Genomic DNA, 23,040 nt, shown 5'->3' on the forward strand with positions numbered 1-23,040 from the left:
TTCTGTTGTTTCCATGAAGGCAAGAGTGGACAAGGAAGTAGAAAAGACGAAGGAATATAAGAAAGAAGTTGAGCGCCCGAGGGAATACATTCAACACTTGACTAAGCCACTTAACCAAGCCAATCCAGAAGCTCCTCCACTCTTGAATCCACAAGAAAGAGTCGGAAGTTCTAAGGAAGAGGCAGTAACAACTAGAGAGACTAAGGCATGGATGGAAAGCACAAGTAAAGAGGCAGCTACATTTGTGTAAAGGTTAGCACTAACATATGAACAAACCTCCTCTTTACTCTCCACGATTGCGAGCATGGCAGAAGCATGGGCCGACCTTCAGGACATCCAAGAAAGAATTATTCCATGTCTTAGAGAATTGAAAGGAGTTTCAAAGCAAGAATTGATTGATGGAAATATAATTGAAGCAAGAGCTACATATGAATTGAACAGTTGGCACTGGACATTGGTTGCACACAGTGAAGTCTTGGAGAAAGTGAAGGCAGATGCTGACAGAGTTGAAAAGAAGATAAAAGAAATTCAAGACAAGGTTTACCTTGTAGCTACAAAGATACTTGAAAGGAAACTATCAAAGAGAAGGATATGAAGTTGGAAAATCTAAAGACCAAGACACAAGAGATCTTCACCGCTGGGCTAGTCCTGAAGCAAAATCTGACTAAGGCATCGAACCTCCTGTCCATTAGAGATGCTTTCCAAAAACAAGAATTAGATTGGGAAATCACTTTTGTTGTATGTGCAAATGATTTGGAAGGATTAGAATTCAGAGTCAGTGTGCTGCCACATGTCACGATGGAAGAGATTGATCAGATTGTGTCCAGGTTCATTGAACATTCTGCTTCTCAATAGGAGAGGGGGGTGCAATCCTAAAAAATAGCACCTTGTGTCATTTGTCTTACATGCACTGGATATTAAGATTATTTTGGGAAACTCTAATTAGGGTTAGGTTGTCTTAATCTTGACCATTGATCTTAGATTGATCTCGACCATTCATTTGTTTTCAGAAACTCTATATAAACTCATTCTCTCATTTCATTTCAGTGTGGAGAGATTTATGAAATTGTTGCGTAGAGCGACTCGGATAATAAAAAGTTCATTATCAGTATTGTTTTGTAGTCTTATTGTTATCAAGTGGTTGCATGGTTGCATATTTTCTTCAACACTTAGAATAGATTTGCTTTAAAGTTGTTAGATTAATGAAGGATTGATAGTTTAGATTGATGAAACTTTTGCTCATACTTTCTTTGGATGGATGATTTTCATTCAATGTGTAAAGTTGGCCTAATCTTTTGATGTGGATGTTTAACTTCTACTTTGAGTAATATTGTTCAATTGTTGGTATTATTCATAAGTGTACAAATCTTGAGTACAACCTTAGAAGATTGCACATGCTTTGCGTAGTTGTCCTAAGTGTGACGAAACAAAGTGTCGTTTATTGGTTTCACCCAATCTACACCGTCTCTTGAGTTCTTAGCAGTAGTTAGAATTTCTGAACCCTTATCCTTTTTATCTTTTTTGAAATCCCAAATCAGAAAATCCAAAAACAAAGAGCATTTATTGATAAATTCGCCTAAGTCCATCTTGTGAATGATACTAGTTGTCAAGCATAAGTCCCCCTTGTATTTCAGTACACACTGCCCAAGAAGCTATCCACATAAAGTCGCCTGTTCGCACATATAGACCTTGGAGTCGCCTTTGTGGTCTTTCTCACAATCTTGGCACAAGTAGTGATTTTGTTAATGAGAGGATAGAGTATGCTTGGATAATTTATTCTAATGTTCGGTATATGATAAAATGTACACCAACAGGGAGGAACATAGATAAGTACATCAACGAAGAAAATGATGGGAGTGTTTAGCAATGATTGTGACTACTATTAGGGATTAGTAACTAACTCTGGATTAGGATCACTGACACCACTTATTTTGTGTCAACGAGGATCAGTGACCACAGTCTTTAAATAATATTTAGAGGACTACCCACAATTGAAGTGTAGGAGCGTACTTATTAGCTTCCAAAATAGCTTCCAAAACACTAGAAAATGTTCCAACAACCAAGTTAAAATTATAAATATATAAATGCATCTAGAACAGATTTAGCCTGTCCCATTTTTAGAATGATCTTAAAACATTTAAGAAAACACAAATGAGAGCCCCCTTCGAGTCCCATACACTCTCTAATAATATGCTGAAGCCTTAAGTACCAATTAGATGATATCGATCAACATTTACAAGCAATTAAAGGATGAATCATATCTGAATTAGAGAACAACAATAGCAAAACCTTGCTAAAATTACATAGATTGCAGATTGCAAATACTGTTCATGGCATGTCAACAACTTCCGAACAACATTTTGTTTTGATTTGAAATATTAACAATTAATTAAAAGAAAACTTAAGGCCGGCTAGCTTTGACAAACACACACATTTCTAGACAGAAATCTTAAGGCACATAACTTACTATGAATGTAGAACTATAGCTTAATTCGATTACGAAGCTAAGCGCCATATAGCAAGTCCATTCAGAGAAATCCACACAAAAGGACTTGTTCTTCACATATTACAAATCTTGTTGGCAATTTAAAAAACCTTTACTGGATTTGCTTTGTTGCAAAAAAAAAACCCACATTTCCTTTCTTTTGGCAACATCTCATGTGTACAATTTATTTATATAAAACTTGAGCTTGCTAATGTGCCTTTTGTGTGCCCTGCTTGCTTATATGGGGAGCTCCTGTGGGCTTCTTATACACGTACCAATTTGCAATAAGAAGATAGACCAGAAAGTTTAGGAAACTAAGGATGGCGAGAAGCCAGAAGAAGTAATCAATATGTCCATAGTTCAAGTTATCAGGAATCCATCCTCTCTTTCCATGCCTTGTTGTAATGTGAGTAACAATGGTAACAAGTAGAGAGCTGAGGTAACTCCCTAATGCTTGCGTGGTAAGTGCAAGTGCACTACCCAAACTTCGCATGGCATCAGGTGCTTGGTCATAAAAGAACTCTATTTGTCCTATGTAAGTGAAAATTTCAGCAGCACCTATTATAAAGTACTGAGGAATCTGCCAAAAAATGCTCATGGGTATGTATGATCGTTCGTAGTAGTTATGCTCTGCAACCATCTTAAGTCTCTTTATCTCCACAAATGCTGCAACAACCATGGCAAAAATAGAAATGACCAACCCCATTCCCATACGTTGTAGATGGGTAAAGCCCCGTTGGTTCCCAGTGTACTTCCGTGCAAGTGGAACTATGAGAAAATCATAAACTGGAACCCAGAACATGACACTAAGTATATCAAATACAATTAATGATGCTGGTGGAATTTTGAAATTGGAACTGATCCTGACATCCATGGTATCTCCTTGTTCCACAAACAGTGTACTCATTTGACTGTAAGCAGTGGAAAATATAATAACACTGGCCCAGATTGGAAACATTCGGATAATTGATTTCAACTCCTCCACTTGAGTCACAGTGCAAAGTCTCCATGGATTGATGTTACCCACTTTACATTTCTCATTGTCTGTTTCTGTTGCAGCTTTGTCCAGAAAGCTGTACTTATACAAGATTTATTATCATCATTATTAACTTGCTCTACAAGTGTACCATATATAATTATATTTCCAAATATTAAAGATTTACCACATATAAAGAAAAAGATATAAAATCATTTGAAGTAGCAATGTTAGAAAATGGTAAGAGAATATCCATTTTCTTTGAACATTTTAATTAAGCTATACATATACAAATTACAGGAAAACAGCACATTCACTAGTCTTAGTAAAAGGAAGAGGAAGTGGCTCACTACAAAACAATGTAAATGTCAAGTCAGATTTGGATCCACATGAGCTTCATGTCTCTCAGGGTCAACCAGAATCAATCAAGAAACACACAATTTACAAATTAAGTTTTTAGAAAGAGTAATATTGTTTCTCTGTCAATTATGTTTTCCACTAACTTCATGACTCGTTTGGCTTACCCAAGGAAGAATATATTAGCCTTTATTGCTTGGTACGGGAAGTATACAAGAAAGGGATATCTAGTGCCACATCTGCTGATTTATTTTTACTAAGATGAAAATCCATCCTTCCGAGTCAGGCAATTGCTATTTAGTTTGGCAAAATAAAATGGTCCATAATAATTAAGACGTCAATTCTGAAGAAGGTAAATTCAGGTTTTAGTCTAGACTGAGTTTAGAGAAATCATTTTCAGGGGATCTCTTCCCAATTGCTTTATCGTCAAGAGACTCAAGAATACTTTGAGAGGATCTCTTTCCAATAGCTTTATTGTCAGGACTACTTACAGGGGATCTCTTTCTAATAGTTTTATTGCCAAGACCACTGCCAAGGGGCCTCAGTCCCAAAGACATTATTACCTTGTTCAAACTCACGAGTTCAACAGCCTAATGAGCCTTTGAGAGCATTAGCCTAGTGGAAGCACATGGCCTCCAAGCTTAGTTGCCCTGTGAGGGTTTGAATCTTGGTGGCTGCCACAATGTTGTTGTGACTTGACCACTACAATGCAGCCTTATCAAACAAAGGTAGTTTTCCGAAAAGATTTAAAGCTTGAAAGGGGGCAAACCTTATAGATAAAGTTAAAGGTAGGTTTTCTAAAGTCACAAGTGAGATAGCAATTTGGTGTAATGGTATGTCGTTGATAAAAGTTAGAAGAATTAAATAAATATAAAATATATTAATAGGTTAGTATAATTGATTTTCTTACATCTATTTCAATATTTTAAAACATTAATATTTTATTTTCAAGTATTTTTATATTTTAAATTATATATAGTTGCAAATTTATTACATGATCATTTTTATCTAAATTTCAATTAGATATTAAATTTTTTTGTCATCTCCAATTTTTCATTACTTGTACTTTCCCTGTACTTTCCCCATCTCCTATGCCAAATCCAATCTGATTTTCCTAATAACTATGACAAAATCTTGTAAATATACTAACCTATTTATCCCACATCATCCTTGGTAGTAGATTGGATAATTTGAAGTGCCACACAATATCTAAAGGCCCTCTTTTATAACAATCCAATATTCCTTCCTTGGGTTTAACATATACATGCTCAAAGCTCCCACTAGATGGGTAATGTCTAGTTTAGTGTAGATCATATTGTTGTGATGTTTTCACACATCGCCCCATTGCAAATGGGGACCCCCACTTTTTGCTTTCTAGCATAGTTGTCTTAGCTTAGTCATCTAGCTTTTTAGTAGTTTCCTTAGTCTTTAACCTCTCGCTTGTGAAGAGATGCAATACCTTGTCGTCAGGAAGTAATAGGTGGGAGTCAAGTGATAGGTAGGAATCAAGGTAATCTTTGGGGTGATGCTTCACAATGCAACCTTTAGGTCAAGTCAAGAGATGAGTTTTCAAGTGTGATGAGTAGTCAAGCATGCGAGTGGATATCTTCAGGCTTGAGCATGGAGGCGAGGAACGATCAAGAAGCAATGAGCAATCAATTGAGATGAAGTGTTTGATGAGGATCAACCATGGCCGAGGTGATGATGAAAGAGAAAGCAAAGACCAAGTCCATCTTATGAGCAAATCATTCTACACTTGGTGAAACCGTGGAAGTAATCAACTTAGGCATGTAGTGAAGTGCTCAATCCACAGCAGTCAGCATCACATTCTTCCTTGACTGGCCCAAATCCACAGCCTAGGTGGAAGTTGTTCCCTCACACCCCCAAATCCACGACCTTCCCTGGCAACCCCAAATCCAAGGCCAAGGATGTATTTTTCCTTGACATCCTCAAAACCCTGGCCTAGGATGTATTCTCCCTCACTTGCTAAGATCCATGCCTTGTGAAAGTCTAATGTTTGAAGAGCTTGAAAGCGATGATGCTATCTTAATTCCTTGTTGAGTAATGATGAAAATGCCTTCATGGATGAGGATAGAGAAGCTTTGAAAATAAATTGAGTGAGGAAATATTCATGTTGAAGGTGAATGGTAATGAAGAATGCACAATTCCTTCACATCCTTCCCTCACTCCCTCAAAACCCCGACCATCCTTAGCATCCTTCCTTCGCCCCCTCAAAACCTTGGCCATCCTCAAGAAATTCCCTTACAGCCTAAAATCCCCGGCCATCCTTGACATTCTTCCCTTACCAAAACCTCGGCCATGAATAAAAGCTAGAAGATGATGAAATTTGGGAATATCTCCCACCATCATCGCATCAGGCGCTTGGAAATGTTTAGTATCAAGAGATATTGCTCAAATAAAAAACGCTAGTGGTGAGTTACATGAACAATGTTGAGGTGGCACTTAGTCATCATTAGCCCAATCACATCATTCCAAATCAAGGAATCCGGAATCAATGCACTTGACTCATCCAACAAGGAGGATAACTACCACATGTGGAGGCAAAAAGTTCAATATACCTAACTTCTTCATTATTTGGTCAGAATTCAATGAAGGACATGTGTCCTATTTATTGTAATTTTATCATTGGTCAAGCATTAAATGTTATGTAATGGGTGTAACAAACCTTAATTAGGGATTCTATCTTTCAATCTTGGCGATGTGGATTTGATCTAAGCCATTCAATTGTATTGAAAGAACTATATAAGGCTTCACTCTCTCATTCGTAAAGGTTAATAGTTGATCAATAGTGAATAGTTGATAGTGGATAGAGTAGAGTAGGAGCAAAAGGCAAAAATTGTTGCCAAGCTTGTAAATAAATATCCTTTTCATTGAATTAATGGTGTAATGTGTTGTTCCTTCTACATATTGCATGGTTTCTTGTTGTATCCTCATGTTAGATGAAGTTCATTGATTGCGATGGAGTGACGTGTGGATGTTGATAATTCCTTGGTTCATACTATTTGTGGTTAGATGATTTTCAATTGCAGTGCATAGTTAGCCTGAACATTAAAATGTGCTACGTTCAACCATGGATATGTTTATTCAAGTTGCACCAATGTATTGGAAATTTGGGTGAATTATTCATGATATGAAAACCTTTCATTTCCTTGGAAGATTGCATCAATTTTGTGTAGTTGTTGGCAACATGGAAAAGCAAAGCTTGGTTAAGGAATGTGTCTATCCTAGCATGATCCGCTGCTATCATTGATCTTAGGAGTAGTGTAGTTTCTCTAAACCTTCATCCTTTTTATCTTTTTTCAAGTCAATTAGATCTCAAGTTCCAGTCGCTTTCAAGTAGGAGTTCAAGTACAAACGTAAGTCTCCCTTGTGATTCCAGCAATATCACATCAAACCGTTGAGTTTATCCACATGTTAAGACCTGGCATTTGAAACCCTGGAGTCACCGAACAAGCGATCACTTAGTTCATCATTTGAGGAGATTTTGTTCAAGAGAGGATAAGATACCTTGGTATTTTATTCTTTGTATAAGTGCATAAAAACACATCAACACATATCATATACTAGACTTTCAAAACACTTGCATAAGGAAAGTGACACATGTCCCCAATATATTCTTGGTGTCTAAGGACAATATTCTACACTGCTTAAAACCAATACAAATAGACACATTAACATCTATGCAATATAATCTCGACATATTTCATCTGATTCAACTATTTTTTTCATATAAACAAACCCTTTTAATTTCCATGCCAAAGATAAAGTTTGTGGCACCAAGATCTTTTATATCAAACGATGATGACACTTGATATTTCACATCCTTGATCATTTCTTCATTATATCTAATTAGCAACACATTATCAACATATAATAACACAATAAAAAATGGCCACCATTTGTTTGAAATATATATCGTTATCAACCTTGCTTCATACAAATCCAATTCCCAACACATTGAGATCAACTTTGCTTCATATATACCCAATTCCTATCATAGAAGTATCAGATTTTTGGTATTACATCCTTGGTGATTGTGTTAAGTTTGGATAAGATTTATAAATTTGGTATTTTTCAAACTTATTGTTACTTTAACTTAGAATGAATTCAATTTGACTTATACAAGGTAGGAATTGAGTCTGAATATTATATTTGATGTTCAAAGTTTATATAGATATAATCACGACCTCAAATGATCTAGGTTTCAATACCATTGTTCATGTACTGCTGAGTATATTAATGATCTTGATTTCGATATTAATATCCACGTACTGATTCTCATGACCTGCTCTTGTAATCTTCGCTTTGTCTCCTCCAACCAAATTGTATCAAATATATATATAATGATGCCTGAAGACAATAGAGGAGATGCGACTCTACGTGAAGAGTCTTGAGGCCAAACCGATTCATAATTTAATCGATTCAATTATAATTGGTTATGCTTTAACCAATGATTAACAAATGAATCGATAACTAATCGATTGTAGAATAATGCGATAATAGAAGCAGGTTAATGATGATGATTCGGTTTGACCATTGATCGGGTTAACTAAAGTTATGACTAATATCATTAACCATCTGCAGATATACATATCGCCAAATATGATTTATATATATATTGGTCACAAACTGTTCTATTGTATCCCGACTGTACTTCGATGATCTGCAATTGTATAACCTTTATATATATCCATCTACAATGATCATATCATCTTTGATATATGATACTCAAGGGTTTTCATTAAGCAATTCCATTATGATCGGTTGATTAACTTAACACTAACAATTATAGATTAATAGATCGGTTTAATATAACTGATGTGCTTTAAGCGATTTAACCAATGTGATGATGGAACAACAGATTATGTAAATCTAACTTGATAATGGAGTCAAGTCGATTGTCATCGATTGGCATTAATTCAAAATCGCTGCTTATGGGGTTTAACGATATTGATAACTATTACTCGTAATTGTCTAAGGCCAAAGGCCAATTAGACAATTATGGTGTCTCAGTCAGTCCTCAAGAATTATGACTGAAGCTACCTTATCGTCAACACTCCCTCATAGCTAGGGAGGAATTCTTCTTATCCTTTATAAGTTATATCATCTTCATTGTGATGATTTTCCAAAATAGCCACATCTATATGTGGAAGAGAAAGATATCACCTCATTGTTGTAAATGATATTCAATTTTGAATTCAAGGTGCAAGTTATATTCAAGTTGTTCTTCCTTTCAAGTATATGGTAATTTGCAATATAATAAATCTGATTTATATGGTATATTGCAGATGGAGAAAGAGCATTTATTAATTTCGATGTCCTTCCTACATTTCACCGATCGATATATATATATGCAAACATAGGAGATCAAGCAATACCTTGACCGGTCATGTCTATTAGACATGACCGATCAAGATATTACTTGATTGTGCCTCTTCAAACCATAATCAAATTAAATCGATAATCGGTGTGTATGCATTTAACATTAAACCCGATATCAATCGGTGTGTAAGCATTTAACATTAAACCCGATACCAATCGGTGTGTTAGCATTAACAATAAACCCGATACCAATCGGTATCCTGTGCATTATGATTAGTAACCGATGTTAATTGGTATATAGACATTAGTTAAGAACCCGATAGTTAATCAGGATTTATATGCAAGGTTATATATATGAATCGAAGGATATGATCACATCTAGATTGTATATCATGCATACAATCGATGATAAATATATAATAACTGAATCATGATCATAATCTCATGTGTATATATAAGATAACTGAAGTCTTATCATAGTCTATCGATGAGATAGATGATTGAATGAGAGACTTCATTTATCTCTCATTCAATCATTTATCTTACCGAGGCTATCATGTATTAACACTCCCTCTTAGCTAGGGAAGTGTTGTGACCATTTCACACATTGCCCCATTAGAGTGGGCCCCCCCCCTCTTTTTGCTTTAGGTTTTGCTTTCCTTTTGCTTGTTTTTCTCTCTGCCTTTAGGTTTTTTTGAGTGAGTGAGTGGTTTGCCTAGGCTGGCTAGATTAGGGCTAATCTTGGAAGCTCGTTTTAGGGTTTCTTTCAAGCCGAGTCTAGCCTAATTTTGGGGAGTTGTTAGCCGTCTGCCTGAAACCTCAAGTTTACCAGAATGAAGCATGCCTTTTCAGGAGTGTCAAGTTGGTTAGATCAGGGGACAGGGTGAATAGAGTCATGTTTGTTTCCCGGTCTGAGTCAGTTGAGCAGAGTCGGTAATCAAAGGAAGGTCGAAATGGTGAATGATAAACGAATGCACCTGATGATGACTGGAGGCGTTTTAGAGAGGCATGACCAAAATTGTTGACTTTTGAGGCATGATGGAGAAAGTTGTCATCTTTTGCATTAAATGAGAGTTTTAAGCTTTGATGTGATGAAAGCCAATCAAGGACAAGATTTTTGCTCCTGACCCTTCCAAAGGGTCCAGAGCGAAAGCTCTCCTTCTTGCCTTCTCTTGGCCCTGAAAACCTAGTAAAACCCTGCCTGGACCCAGTTGAGTGATAGATTTGTCTTGATTGTGAAGCAAGGGAGTTAGTTTGATCAAGTTTGATGGAAAACGAAGTGAACCAAGGTAAGACCTGGCCTGAGATGTCAATTTCGCTCCTGACCCTTCCAAAGGGTCTAGAGCGAAATTTTGAAAAGCTCTCATTTTTGCCTAGTGAAAAGCAGGATTTTGATGGGGATGCGTGAAGGAAGGTCTTTGTTTACCTCTCAAGGAGATTTGGAGTTCAAAATGTCCAGAATCAAGCCTAAAATAGGATTTTCGCTCCTGACCCTTCCAAAGGGTCTAGAGCGAATTTCATCCTAAACCCTATTTCCTGCCTTGGATAGACTTGCAACCTTGTTCCCAGCTTGGAAAATGATCTAACTTTGCCTTGTGGGGTGGTTTGAAACATGAAAACTGAGCAATTTGGCCTGGAATGGAGATTTCGCTCCTGACCCTTCCAGAGGGTCTAGAGCGAAAATCTTATTTGAGCTTATTTCTCACTAACTTTGGCTAAATTGTGATGTGCAGGGTATCTTGGGAGGAAGATTGGACATCCTTGTTGATTTGGAAGCATAAGTAAATGAAGAATTCTGGACAGAAAGGAGAATTTCGCTCCTGACCCTTCCAAAGGGTCCAGAGCGAAATTCCCAAAAGCTCTTATTGTGTAGTACAGAAGGTCAAGTTTTTGGCATGAATGAAACAAGAACAACTTGCTTTTGCCTCTTGAAGAGGTTTTAACTTGGAAAAATGAAGGATTTTGCCCAAAAGGAAAATTTTCGCTCCTGACCCTTCCAAAGGGTCCAGGGCGAAAATTCCTCAATCACCTATTTTTCTTGCAAAATCAAGTCACTTTTTGGTTTTTATGGCTTGGATGAGAGAGGAGTAGTGTTTTCTTCCTTTGAGAGGTGAATTCAACTTGAAATGATGATGGAATAGGCCTAAAATGAAAAAATCGCTCCTAACCCTTCTAAAGGGTCCAGAGTAAAAATTTCTATAGGAGGCATTTCTTGTCTTGTTTGGTCAAATTGAGGTGTCTAAGACATGATGAAAGGAAGAAAGAGCATGTTGAAACCCTTGGGCATGTTTAGAAGCTAGGTTATCGGGTTCGCCTCTGGGCCCCCCTGGTATGGGTCCGGGTTCGACCAGGTCCGTGGTACAGGTCCGGTTCGACCTGGGTTCGAAAAACCCAGAGTGGGTTCGACCCTGGTTGAACCCAGTCGAACCTGGGCGGCTAGGCGGCCCGTAAAGTCAAAAAACAATGCAAATTTAATTTATTTTTCAATTCTGCCTTGTAAAAAGTGAAAGTTATAACCTTAAAAAGCAGAAAATTAGACGTCTTAAAAAAACAGAAAACTGATGCACGCCATGGAGTTCCGTGTGGGTTTGAAGGTTGTGATTTGGTGTTGGCGGCGGGGGCGCTGCCCCTCGACCCCGCCCTATACCGCGACAGGGAGTGCGCCCTAGGCGCTGCCCCGGGACCTTGCGAGGGGCGTTGCCCCTCGACCCCATAAGGGGCTCTGTCCCTTGACCCAGTTGGAGGCGCTGCCCCCAGACCCCCGCAAGGGGCGCTGCCCCTTGACCCCGTTGGGGGTGTTGCCCCCAGACCCCTGCAAGGGGCGCTGCCCCTTGACCCCGTTGGGGGCGTTGCCAACAAAATCCAGGTCCTCAATTTGAAAAATTAAACTTGGATGTTCTTAGTTTGAATCCATTTAATGATCAAACTTTAAATTGTTGAAAGTTGAAACAATGATACTTGAATATTTTATCATTTTGATATTAGACTTGATGTATATGATGCTGTTATGGTATGATCATGATGCTACGATTACAAGTTTATGTTGGTTTTGTTGTTTATATGATGCTATGTGACATGCTAATCTTAATTCATGCTTATAGGTTGCATATATATATAATTTACATGTTTTTGTACTAACAAACCCAAACCCCTTTTCAAAATTTTGCCGTACCGGCGTACCGGGTTCTTCGAACCCGAACCGGTGCCTGAACCCGAACCGGTAACTTAGTTTAGAAGTCATGAAAATGAAGGATTCTAGCTAGGAAAGGCAATTTCGCTCCTGACCCTTCCAAAGGGTCCAGAGTGAAATTCCTTATAAACCTATTTTTTTAGCCTTTCTTGGATATGAAACCTTAATCCTAGCATGATGAAACATGAAATCCCACTTGGTCAAGATTGTAATTTTCGCTCTTGACCCTTCCAAAGGGTCCAGAGCAAATTTTCTCAAAATCACTTTTTGCTATCAAATTTTGCTAAGTTAAGTATGGGATAAGGTGAAACATAGAAGGAATTGCCCCTGGGAGTGACTTGAGGTTGCAAGAAATCATTAAAAAGTGAAGGAATTGAGCCAAATGGTGAATTTCGCTCCTGACCCTTCCAAATGGTCCAGAGCAAAATTCCTAAAAACACCTATTTTCTTTGCAAGGTCAAAACAACTTTTTGGTTTTTATGGCTTGAATGGGTGCGAGGAAGTGTGTTTTGCCTTTTGAAGATGATTGAGATTGTCAAGAGGAAGCAATTAAGCCTAGAACATGATTTTCGCTCCTCACCCTTCCAAAGGGTCCAGAGTGAAAATCCTCAAAACTATCCTTTCTTCCAAATTTTGGGCAAAACTAAACTTAGACAAGGGTGTGAGAGGACTTTTGAAATGCCTTAGAGTTGAATTGGATTGCCAAGAATGCAAGTTTTGATGCCAAGAGGGAAATTCGCTCCTGACCCTTCCAAAGGGTCCAGGCCAAAATTTCCAAATCCTCCTATTTTCCTTGCAGTTCAAGATAAGATTTTGGTTTTCAGGACTCAAAGAGGAGTAAGGCATGATGTTCTATGCCTTGGAAATGATTTGAAGTTGAAAGGATGAAGGAATTGCCCTAAAACCTAAAAATCGCTCCTGACCCTTCCAAAGGGTCCAGAGCGAAAATTCTAAAACAATGAGTTCCTTTCAAGTTTGTGCTAAGACAAGACTAGACCAAGATGGAAATTGCCCTTGAGACCACCTTTGAGTGGATGTTTGTTTCAAAAAATGATGATTCTAGGTTAGAGGATGATTTTCGCTCCTGACCCTTCCAAAGGGTCCAGGGCAAAAATCTCAAAATCCCCTATTTTGCCTTGCAATAACAAACCAAGCTTGGGTGGAGTGAATGAAGAAGACCATTGCCTAGCCTTGAGGGGTGGATTGAAGACAAGATGATGGAGGAGTAAGCCCAAGCAAGAAAAATCGCTCCTGACCCTTCCAAAGGGTCCAGGGCGAAAAACCCTAAAGTCACCTTTTTCTTCCAGATTTGAGTGAGACTAGGCCTGGACTACAATGAAAGAACCTATTTGGAATGTCTTGAAGAAATTTAGACCTTCAAAAAATGAGAATTTTGAGCTCAGGAGAGAATTTCGCTCCTGGCCCTTCCAAAGGGTCCAGAGCAAAATTCCCAAAAATGCAATATTGCCTTCAAAGTTTTGATGAGCCAACTCAGTGATGGAGATAAATATACCCTGGAGATTGCCTTGAAAGAGGTTAATGATCAAACTAAGGTGAATTTTGGCCTAAAATGTAAAAATCGCTCTTGACCCTTCCAAAGGGTCCAGGGCGAAATTCACATTTTCACCTAATTTCCTCATGTGAAATACTAAAAATTGAAATGCAAGACTTTGATTAGATCAAAACAAACATGAACTCGCCTTCCGGGAGATTTTGGAGTGAAGGGAACGAGGTATTCAAGACCTAATTGGAAAAATCGCTCCTGACCCTTCCAAAGGGTCCAGGGCGAAATCATCAAAAAACCTATCATTCAACCTTGTTTGATTAAGTCTAAGGCAAATTGCAAGATTGTGAAGACAAAGTCATGGAAATTTGCAAAAATAAGTTGTGAAGTTTTTAACTCATGAAGTGAGTAAGTCTAGATGAGAGGTTCAAACAAGTCTTGAAATAATCTAGACCTTCATCACTTTGGACATTTCAATGCCTAAGGGAGAAAGGAAACTTCATTAAGCCTCAATCGAAACTTAATATTCCCAAATTTGCCAAATTCAAGAAGTTAAATGAAATTTGCATGAATTAAGGCATTTGCAATTGAATCAATTAGTTTTAAGCCTTAAAACAAATGAGAAAGAACACCTTTCAAGCCTTAAAATTAATTTTAAAAATAAAGGTGAGCGCTCAAATTCATTTATTTGCTTTTACAAGCAAGTCGGCCCCCTTTTAAAGGGGATTTTATTTGTTTTATTGCTAAAAAACTAGGTCAGCCTCATGGTTAATTAGGGTGAGCGCCCTATATAAGAGAGGAGTGTTGTAGCATTTTCAAATCATTCATTCATTATTCTTCTCATGCGAATTTCAAGAGCAGATTGGAGGAGCGAATTATACCAGATTGGAGGCGAATTTCTTGCTAAATTGGAGGCTAATTTCCAGAATTCGCTAAGTGGTTGGAGGCTAGTGAAAGGCAAAGTTCTTTTGAAGGTTAATTGAGGCATAATTCATCCAAAGGGAGACCAAAATTCAATCCTTATCCAGCAAAATCTGATCTTCTTTCTTCTATTTTCCAAGGTTCATAGTTAAGCTTTCAAAGAAGGAGGTATGAAGAATCATTTTTTTTGAAGTTCTTATTCAAGACTTATTTTGATTTTATAGCAATCTTTTAAAATTCAAGTCTTGTAAAATCTGATTTCAAGCTCATAATTAATTTGAAAGTTTATAATTCTTGGATTTATCATGTCATTTTCAAATTAATGTCTAAATCATTCCCTTGAAGGGTCTTAGATCCTATGCTTTAAGATATTATACTTAAAGACTAACTTTAATCTTTTGTGTAGGCATCAAATGACGACCCCCAAAGCTGGAGGATCAACTACTCAGCAGGTTCTCATCAAAGAAGATCAAGCCAGAAGAAGGCCGACCTCCTCCAGTCCAACAGCATCAAGGACGACCTTCTCCATCTTTTTTCCAATCCAGCATTTGAAGGAAAGCATCACCAAATTGAGCATTAACCAGGTGTCAGACAAGGTAGCATCCCAGTCATCACTCCTCCAGTTGGGTTGGTCCACCTCAGCATGTTTAGATTCAATGTACCTGACTCATTAAAGATGGCACAAACTTCGATGTACCTACCCCGGCTATTCATTGGTCAAATATTTCAGAGAAGACATGTGTCCAAATAATGCAATTATTTCATTGGTCAGAATTAAGTTTGTTGTAACAAACCCTAATTAGGGTTTCATTGTAAAATCTTGGCCATTGATCTCGAGTTGATCCAAGCCGTTCATTGTATTTGAGGATGCTATATATGCCCTCACTCATTTCATTTTAAGGGGTTAGAGAAAAGAGAGAGAGCTTAGAGAGAAAAGAAAGTTAGAAAGTTGGAGAGAAATTAGTCATTGTTTGTAGCAAGATTGAGTAGTGAAGAAAGAATTTTGAGCAATTGTTGTCCATTTGGCTATGAGATCAATAAAATATTGAAGTTATGGTGTTTTATTGCAATACTTGTGGCTATCTTCATGATTGTTTGTCTTCTTGAATCACTCTCAGTTGAAATAGCATTTAAATTTTAAGTTTGAAGGACGAAGTGTTGTGCCTGATCTTTGATAAGATTCACATTCCAAACCACTAGCTTCTTACTGATTGTGAGGATGCCTTGTGTGGTCAACTGGAAACATTAAGATTGATTAAGAATTCAATCATTATTGGAAGTATTGATATGTATCTCTATGATAGTATCTATATCCTTGATGATTTGAAAACTATTGAATCTCCTTAGAAGATCGCATCGATTCCAATAGAGTTGTGATTTCTTGGCAATACTGAAATTGGTAGAATCTTATCAAGTCTAGCCGTCATTGAGTCATTCTTAGGATCAGTTTAAGTCTCTATTCCTCAAAACCCTTATCTTTTGACATTTTTTGAAAATCTGTTAAGTGTTAGGAAAATCATGTTCCTTCATTTGGAAAGAGAGTAATACGGACAAGCTTTCTCTGAAACGGCGTAGGGCCCCTTGAAGAAATAGCAAACACAACAACCACTGGTGCTTATCCACACGTAGAGATCCTACAAAAAAGAACCTTGAAGTCATCCCGATTGATCCTTTTCGCGACATTTTCAGCATTCGGAGACTTTAATCAAGAGAGGATAAGGTACCCTTAGGTATTTTATTCTGTGTTTGGTCGTGTACAAAATACACATCAACAGGAAGATAAATGGAAGACAACATATCTAGTATCACATTTCTCATTATGGTCTTATAATCTTACTCTTTAAGGAATCATATCACCTAGACATGTGACATGAAGTATCATCAATCATATGATACATGAAATCACATCACCTAAGCACGTGACATGAAGTATCACCTAAACGTGTGATACAAAAGTTCATCACATCAACTTGTGATGAAAATATATCACCTAATCATGTGATATCAGTATTGCCTAAACATGCAATACTTACGAATAAATACATGAGAATAGTTAAATTCTCAATTTATCCAAGTTGTGGTATGTGAACTAACATTTTATCCAAATGTTTTACCACAACACAATCATGGCACATCCATGGCATACCAAAGATCCAACATGATAACCGGTTTGAACATCATAAGATCATCACCTTATAATGTCTACATACAAGTGTTCATTATCTGAGAGATCGTCACCTCTTAGACATGAACACAGGGGGTTTAAACCCATAAAAAACCTAACATGACAAAGAAGTTTTACACATAAAACATCTTAATAAGTATAGGAGTACAAAGCAAATTAAATTGCAATCATACCAAGACCTTTTCTAAAGTGCTCAACTTTCACCCTTAAAAGTGGTTTGGTAAGAATACCTGCTGTTTGATCTCCTGTACAAATGTATTCCAACTGGATCACATTCCTATCTACCATGTCTCAAACATAATAATATGGAATCTCAATATGTTTGGATCTGTCATGAAATACCGGATTCACTGAAAGTTTTATACAACTTTGGTTGTCGCAATGAATAACTGTAGGCTTCATTGGTTCACCGAATAACCCCACAAGCAACTTCCTAAGCCATACTGCCTCTCGAGCAGCCATGGAGGCTGCAATGTATTCGGCCTCAGTGGAACTCTGTGCTACTGATGACTGTTTTCTGCTAATCCAGGATATCATGGCTGAACCTAAACTGAAACAACATCCTGAGGTGCTTTTCCTGTCAGTTACACTTCCAGCCCAATCTAAATCTGTGAATCCGTGTAGATCTAGTTCAACTCTCTCATATTTGAGACCAAGTTTTAGGGTACCTTGTAGATATCTCATGATATGTTTTACTGCTACCAAGTGTATCTCCTTTTATTCACACATAAACTAACTCGAGACATTAACTGCATAACATATATCTGGTCTCGTATTTACAAGATACATCAGGGACCCAATCATTTGCCTATATAGAGTAGGATCTAAGGGTTGTGATTCTACTGCTTCTTCCTTAAGTTTATGAAGGTTTGTTTCCATTGGAGAGGTCATGGGTCTGCAGTTTAGCATTCCAAATCTCTTCAAAATGTCCAAGGTATATTTACCTTGGTATAGTATAATGCCATCAAAATTCTGCCATACTTCCAAACCTAGGAAGTAATGAAGGCGTCCCAAGTCCTTCATATCAAATTCTTTAGCAAGGTCTTTCTTACATTGATCTATGAGGTGATCTTTTCCTGTGATTAACAAATCATCAACATATAAAATCAATATCAGCATATCACCTTTGTTTTGCTTATAGTAGAGATTTGGATTTGCATCATTCTTTGAGAAGCCTAGCCCTGAGAGATAAGTGTCAATTCTTTCATATCAGGCCCTGGGAGCTTGTTTAAGCCCATAAAGAGCTTTCTTGAGTTTACATACATGAGATTCTACATCATGAATCTCAAACCCTTTAGGTTGCTCTAGGTATACTTCTTGTGTAATCTCTCCATTAAGAAATGTTGTCTTTACATCCATCTAATGTACTTTCCATCCTTTGCTGCTGCAATGGCTAAGACTGTTCCTACTGAGGTATATCTAGCTACAGGTGCAAAGGTTTCTTCATAGTCAATTCCTTCCTTTTGTGAGAACCCTTTGGCTACAAATCTAGCCTTGTGTTTCTCAATGCTGCCATCTGCAACATGTTTGATTTTGAAAAGCCATTTGGAGGTGACAACAAATTTTCCAGTTGGCTTAGGAACAATCTCCCAAACATCATTTTTCATAATAGATTGGTATTCCTCAGACATGGCATTCTTCCATACTTGATGTTTAAGTGCATTTGATACATTAGTAGGTTCTTTTGAAAGATCATTCATGAGAGCAACGTAGTTAGTGAGTTTGTTAGGCCTTTTGCTTTCTCTAAAGGTTCCTAAAGGAGTAGCATACCTCTGAGCTTCTTCTACAGTTTTGGTGGCCCATAGTGGTCTTTTCTTGAAATTTTCTCTAGGTGGGTTTTGAGTTTCACCTTCATTTTCCTCAAGACTCTCCCTCTGAAGCTCAGGAGTAGGGTCTTCCTCTATGCTAGGGGTAGGGATATAGACTTCAGGTTCTATTGAGCTTTGGGCTCTTTTGAAGGCTAAGTCTTCTTCAAAGATTACATCCCTACTCAGTTCAATATTCCTCTGACCAGGTATATAGATTCTGTAGGCCTTGGAGGTTTCACTATATCCTACAAGTATTCCCCTTTTTCCAGAAGGCTCTAATTTTAATATTTTCTCCTTAGGTACATGAATATAAACAAGACACCCAAATATTCTAAGGTGGCTGATATCTGGCTTTGTTTTAGTAAAGACTTCCTCAGGGGTTTTAGCTTCAAGATGGGAGTGAGGACATCTATTTTGTATATATACAACAGTGCTTGTTGCTTCTGCCCAAAGATTGGTATTTAGATTCTGATCAAGAATCATGGCTTTGGTAGCTTCTACAATTTTCCTATTTTTCCTCTCAGCTACCCCATTTTGTTGAGGATTATAAGGTATAGTAAGCTCCCTCTTAATCCCAACATTTTTACAAAAGTCTTTAAACAAATCTGAGGTGTATTCCCCCCCATTGTCAGTTCTTAAGGTTTTTATTTTATTTCCTGAGTAGTTTTCTATTAGTGATTTAAATTCCTTAAACCTATTAAGGATCTCTTCTGATTCTTTACATTTCAGAAAGTAGATCCAAGTTTTCCTAGAGTAGTCATCAACAAATATTACATAATACAAAAATCCCCCTAAAGAAGGTACAAACATAGGTCCACATACATCAGAATGAACTAATTCTAAAACTTTGCTTGTTTTCCTAGTACTATTTTGAAAAACACCTTTAGTATTTTTACCTAGGGCACATCCCTTGCATGCCCCTGAATGATATTGCTTTAACTTAGGTAGGCCCATGACAAGGTTTCGCATTGATGATAAAGCTCTAAAATTCAGGTGACCTAGTCTTCTATGCCAAACTTCATTAGCATAGGTAGTTTCATGGATTAGGGCTAGGTTGGGCTCTGTGCACAACTCATACAAGTAGCCTTGCCTTTGACCAATGGTTTTAGCTTTTTTGATAGATGAATTCTTTGGCCACGCCAACACTCTGTTGTCTATGAAGGTCACTTTGTACCCATTATCCTCTAGTGCTGATATGGAGACTAGATTTCTCTTGATGCTTGAGACATATAGTACTCCTTTAAGTTGCAATGATACGCCTGACTTCAGTTTGACAGTGCAGGTTCCAACTCCTTTGACTGGATGTGTGGAGTCATCTCTGATAGTTACTTCCTCATCATTCTCCTCTATCATGGAGTCTAGCACTTCTTTAAACCCTGTAATGTGTCTGGATGAGCCACTGTCGATCACCTAGGAGTTAACCTTGTTTGATGCTTGATTTGTAAGTGCTGAGTAGAGTACATACTTCTCGGAGTCATCTTCCCCTTTAGATTTTCTTGCTTTGGCAAATGTGGCTTGTTGTTTGGCTCTTTCTGAACATTTAGCAACATAGTGTTCGAATTTGTCACATCTGTAACATTGAATTTGTGAAAGATCCTTCTTGAAGGTGTTCTTGCCATGACGACCTTTCCTCTTCTTAAATTGTTTCTGCTTGCTTTTCTTATTGGACTTTGTATTTAGAACTTGAAGATCTTCATCTATATTCTTTTGTTTGATCCCTTTCTTATTTAACCTTGATTCTTCTTGGAGACAGTCTGCCTTTAGCCTTTCAAACTTTGGAAATTTATCCCTTGCACTGATGCCTTGGACGAATGTTTCCCATATACTAGGCAACCCATCTAGAGCAATGAGTGTTAATTCTTTGCTTTGGATCTCATATCCAAGGGTTGCTAGCTCATCCCTTAGGGCTGATATCCGCATGAAGTAGGCGTTGACTGACTCCCCTTTGATCATAGCTATATGATTTATTTCTCTCTTTAAAGCCAAGGTTCTACTAGCATTGGATATCTGAAATGCATCTTTAAGTGCTTTGAACATGTTGTAGGCCGTTTCATGTTTCCTTGTGATGGGCATAATATTATTCCTCACCCCATCAACTATGATTTTGATGGCCTTTTCATTTCCCTCTATCCAAGTTGCTTTGTCAAGTTCAGTCTCAGGTTCTGTAGTTTCAGTTTTTACAAATGATTCGACTTTATTTTCTCTTAGAATCATCTGAATTCTGAACTTCCATGCTGAGAAATCATCACCTCCTCCGAGTCTATCTTCGAATCTAATAGTGCTAGCCATTAGGAGAAATGTGATGTTGAATATATGCTTGTCTTGAATTTTCCACAAAATTGAATAGCCTCAGGTTCGATTTAACTTGGCTCTGATAACATGTGAATGTTATTCAATTTTCAATTCAAGGTGCAAGTTATATTCAAGTTATTCTTCCTTTCAAGTATATGTTAATTTGCAATATAATAAATCTGATTTATATGGTATGTTGCAGATGGAGAAAGAGCATTTATTAATTTCGATGTCCTTCCTACATTTCACCGATCGATATATATATGCAAACATAGGAGATCAAGCAATACCTTGATCGGTCATGTCTATTTGACATGACTTATCAAGATATTACTTGATCGTGCCTCTTCAAACCATAATCGAATTAAATCGATAATCGGTGTGTATGCATTTAACATTAAACCCGATATCAATCGATGTGTAGGCATTTAACATTAAACCCGATACCAATCGATATCCTATGCATTATGATTAGTAACCGATGTTAATCGGTATATAGACATTAGTTAAGAACCCGATAGCTAATCAGGATTTATATGCAAGGTTATATATATGAATCGAAGGATATGATCACATCTAGATCGTATATCATGCATACAATCGATGATAAATATATAATAACTGAATCATGATCATAATCTCATGTGTATATATAAGATAACTGAAGTCTTATCATAGTCTATCGATGAGATAGATGATTGAATGAGACTTCATTTATCTCTCATTCAATCATTTATCTTACCGAGGCTATCATGTATTAACAATTGTGATATCAAGTGTTATGGCATGTCCACGTCACATGATATCCACCATAAATTTCTGAATGTAATACCCACCATTATGGCTTGTCCACAAATATCACGTCTCATGATATCCACCATTATGGCATATTCAAGGATATAACTTCATGGCATGTCCACGGATATTATGTCACATAGTATCCACCATGAATATCTCTTTATGTAACAGCCACCATCATGGCTTATCCACGGATATCACGTCTCATGATATCCACCATTATGGTATATCCATAGATATTACTTCTAGAGATATCAACCATCACGACATATCCATAGATATTACGTCTCATGATATCCATCATAATGGTGTGATCAATCAATATTGTAAGATCGTCACCTTACAATAATGATCAGATATACAAGTGTTTATCATTGAGAGACTGTCACCTCACAATGATATCCACCATGGCTCATCCAGAGGGTGAACACATGTACAAGAAGGTCATCACGAATTCTCTCACGAGATGTTGTCATGGAGTCACACACATGACATTAATCATGAACCATATCAGATTAATAAGTTGCATTAATAAGAGTTTACACTTTAAACATCTTATTTTAAGAAAGAATACATTAGTATAATAAACAATACAACCAAATCAATGATGCTGAGACTTAATCTCACCTAGGGCTACATACCAACCTTATCTCGAAAGTACACAAACTTTATTCTGGAGAGAGGCTTGGTGAGAATGTTTGCCGTCAAGTCATAAGTACTAATGTTTCTTAACTGAATAACATACCTTTCCACTTGACCTCCACATGCTTTGACCTTTCATGAAATACAAGGTTGGAGTCTGCATCACTCTTGGTGTATTCCAAGCTCATCAAGTATTCATCTATCCAGAAATATCATGACTTAGGAGTCAGCATAAAGTGCCTTTCAGTCTACATGGGACTCCATCCCATGAATCATAATCTTTTGATTGATCACTAGAGAAATCATCTCGACATAGTCCACTCCCTCTGAATCAAAATGACCAAGATTCTCGGATATCAATTGAAGCATATCTTCTTAGTTTCTCCCTCTGTCATGGAAGCATCCCTTGCTCACATGGACCCAATAATAGAAGATATCTTGCTTCAAGAGACTCATTTTCTAGTATGATTCTCATATGTCTGAAAGTGCAAAATCTAAAATCACAATGAAACTATTGTCATAAGATCGAGCCCTAGACA

At 37.3% G+C, this 23,040-nt stretch overlaps 1 protein-coding gene across 4 annotated transcripts in view; it reads right to left on the reverse strand.

The window, feature by feature from the left end:
• Positions 1-2,473: 2,473 nt before the first annotated feature.
• The window catches only part of LOC131029918 (protein NRT1/ PTR FAMILY 8.1), a 139,362-nt gene continuing 118,795 nt past the window's right edge, over positions 2,474-23,040 (reverse strand). For all 4 annotated transcript variants that reach the window (XM_059209858.1, XM_057960597.2, XM_057960598.2 and 1 more), the window contains one exon: positions 2,474-3,558. In XM_059209858.1, coding sequence (XP_059065841.1) covers positions 2,694-3,558 — 865 coding nt within the window. In that variant the 3' untranslated portion in view covers positions 2,474-2,693. The remainder of the gene's footprint in view (positions 3,559-23,040) is intronic.

The sequence above is a fragment of the Cryptomeria japonica genome, chromosome 8, assembly GCF_030272615.1.
Source record: "Cryptomeria japonica chromosome 8, Sugi_1.0, whole genome shotgun sequence".
Classification (NCBI taxonomy): domain Eukaryota; kingdom Viridiplantae; phylum Streptophyta; class Pinopsida; order Cupressales; family Cupressaceae; genus Cryptomeria; species Cryptomeria japonica.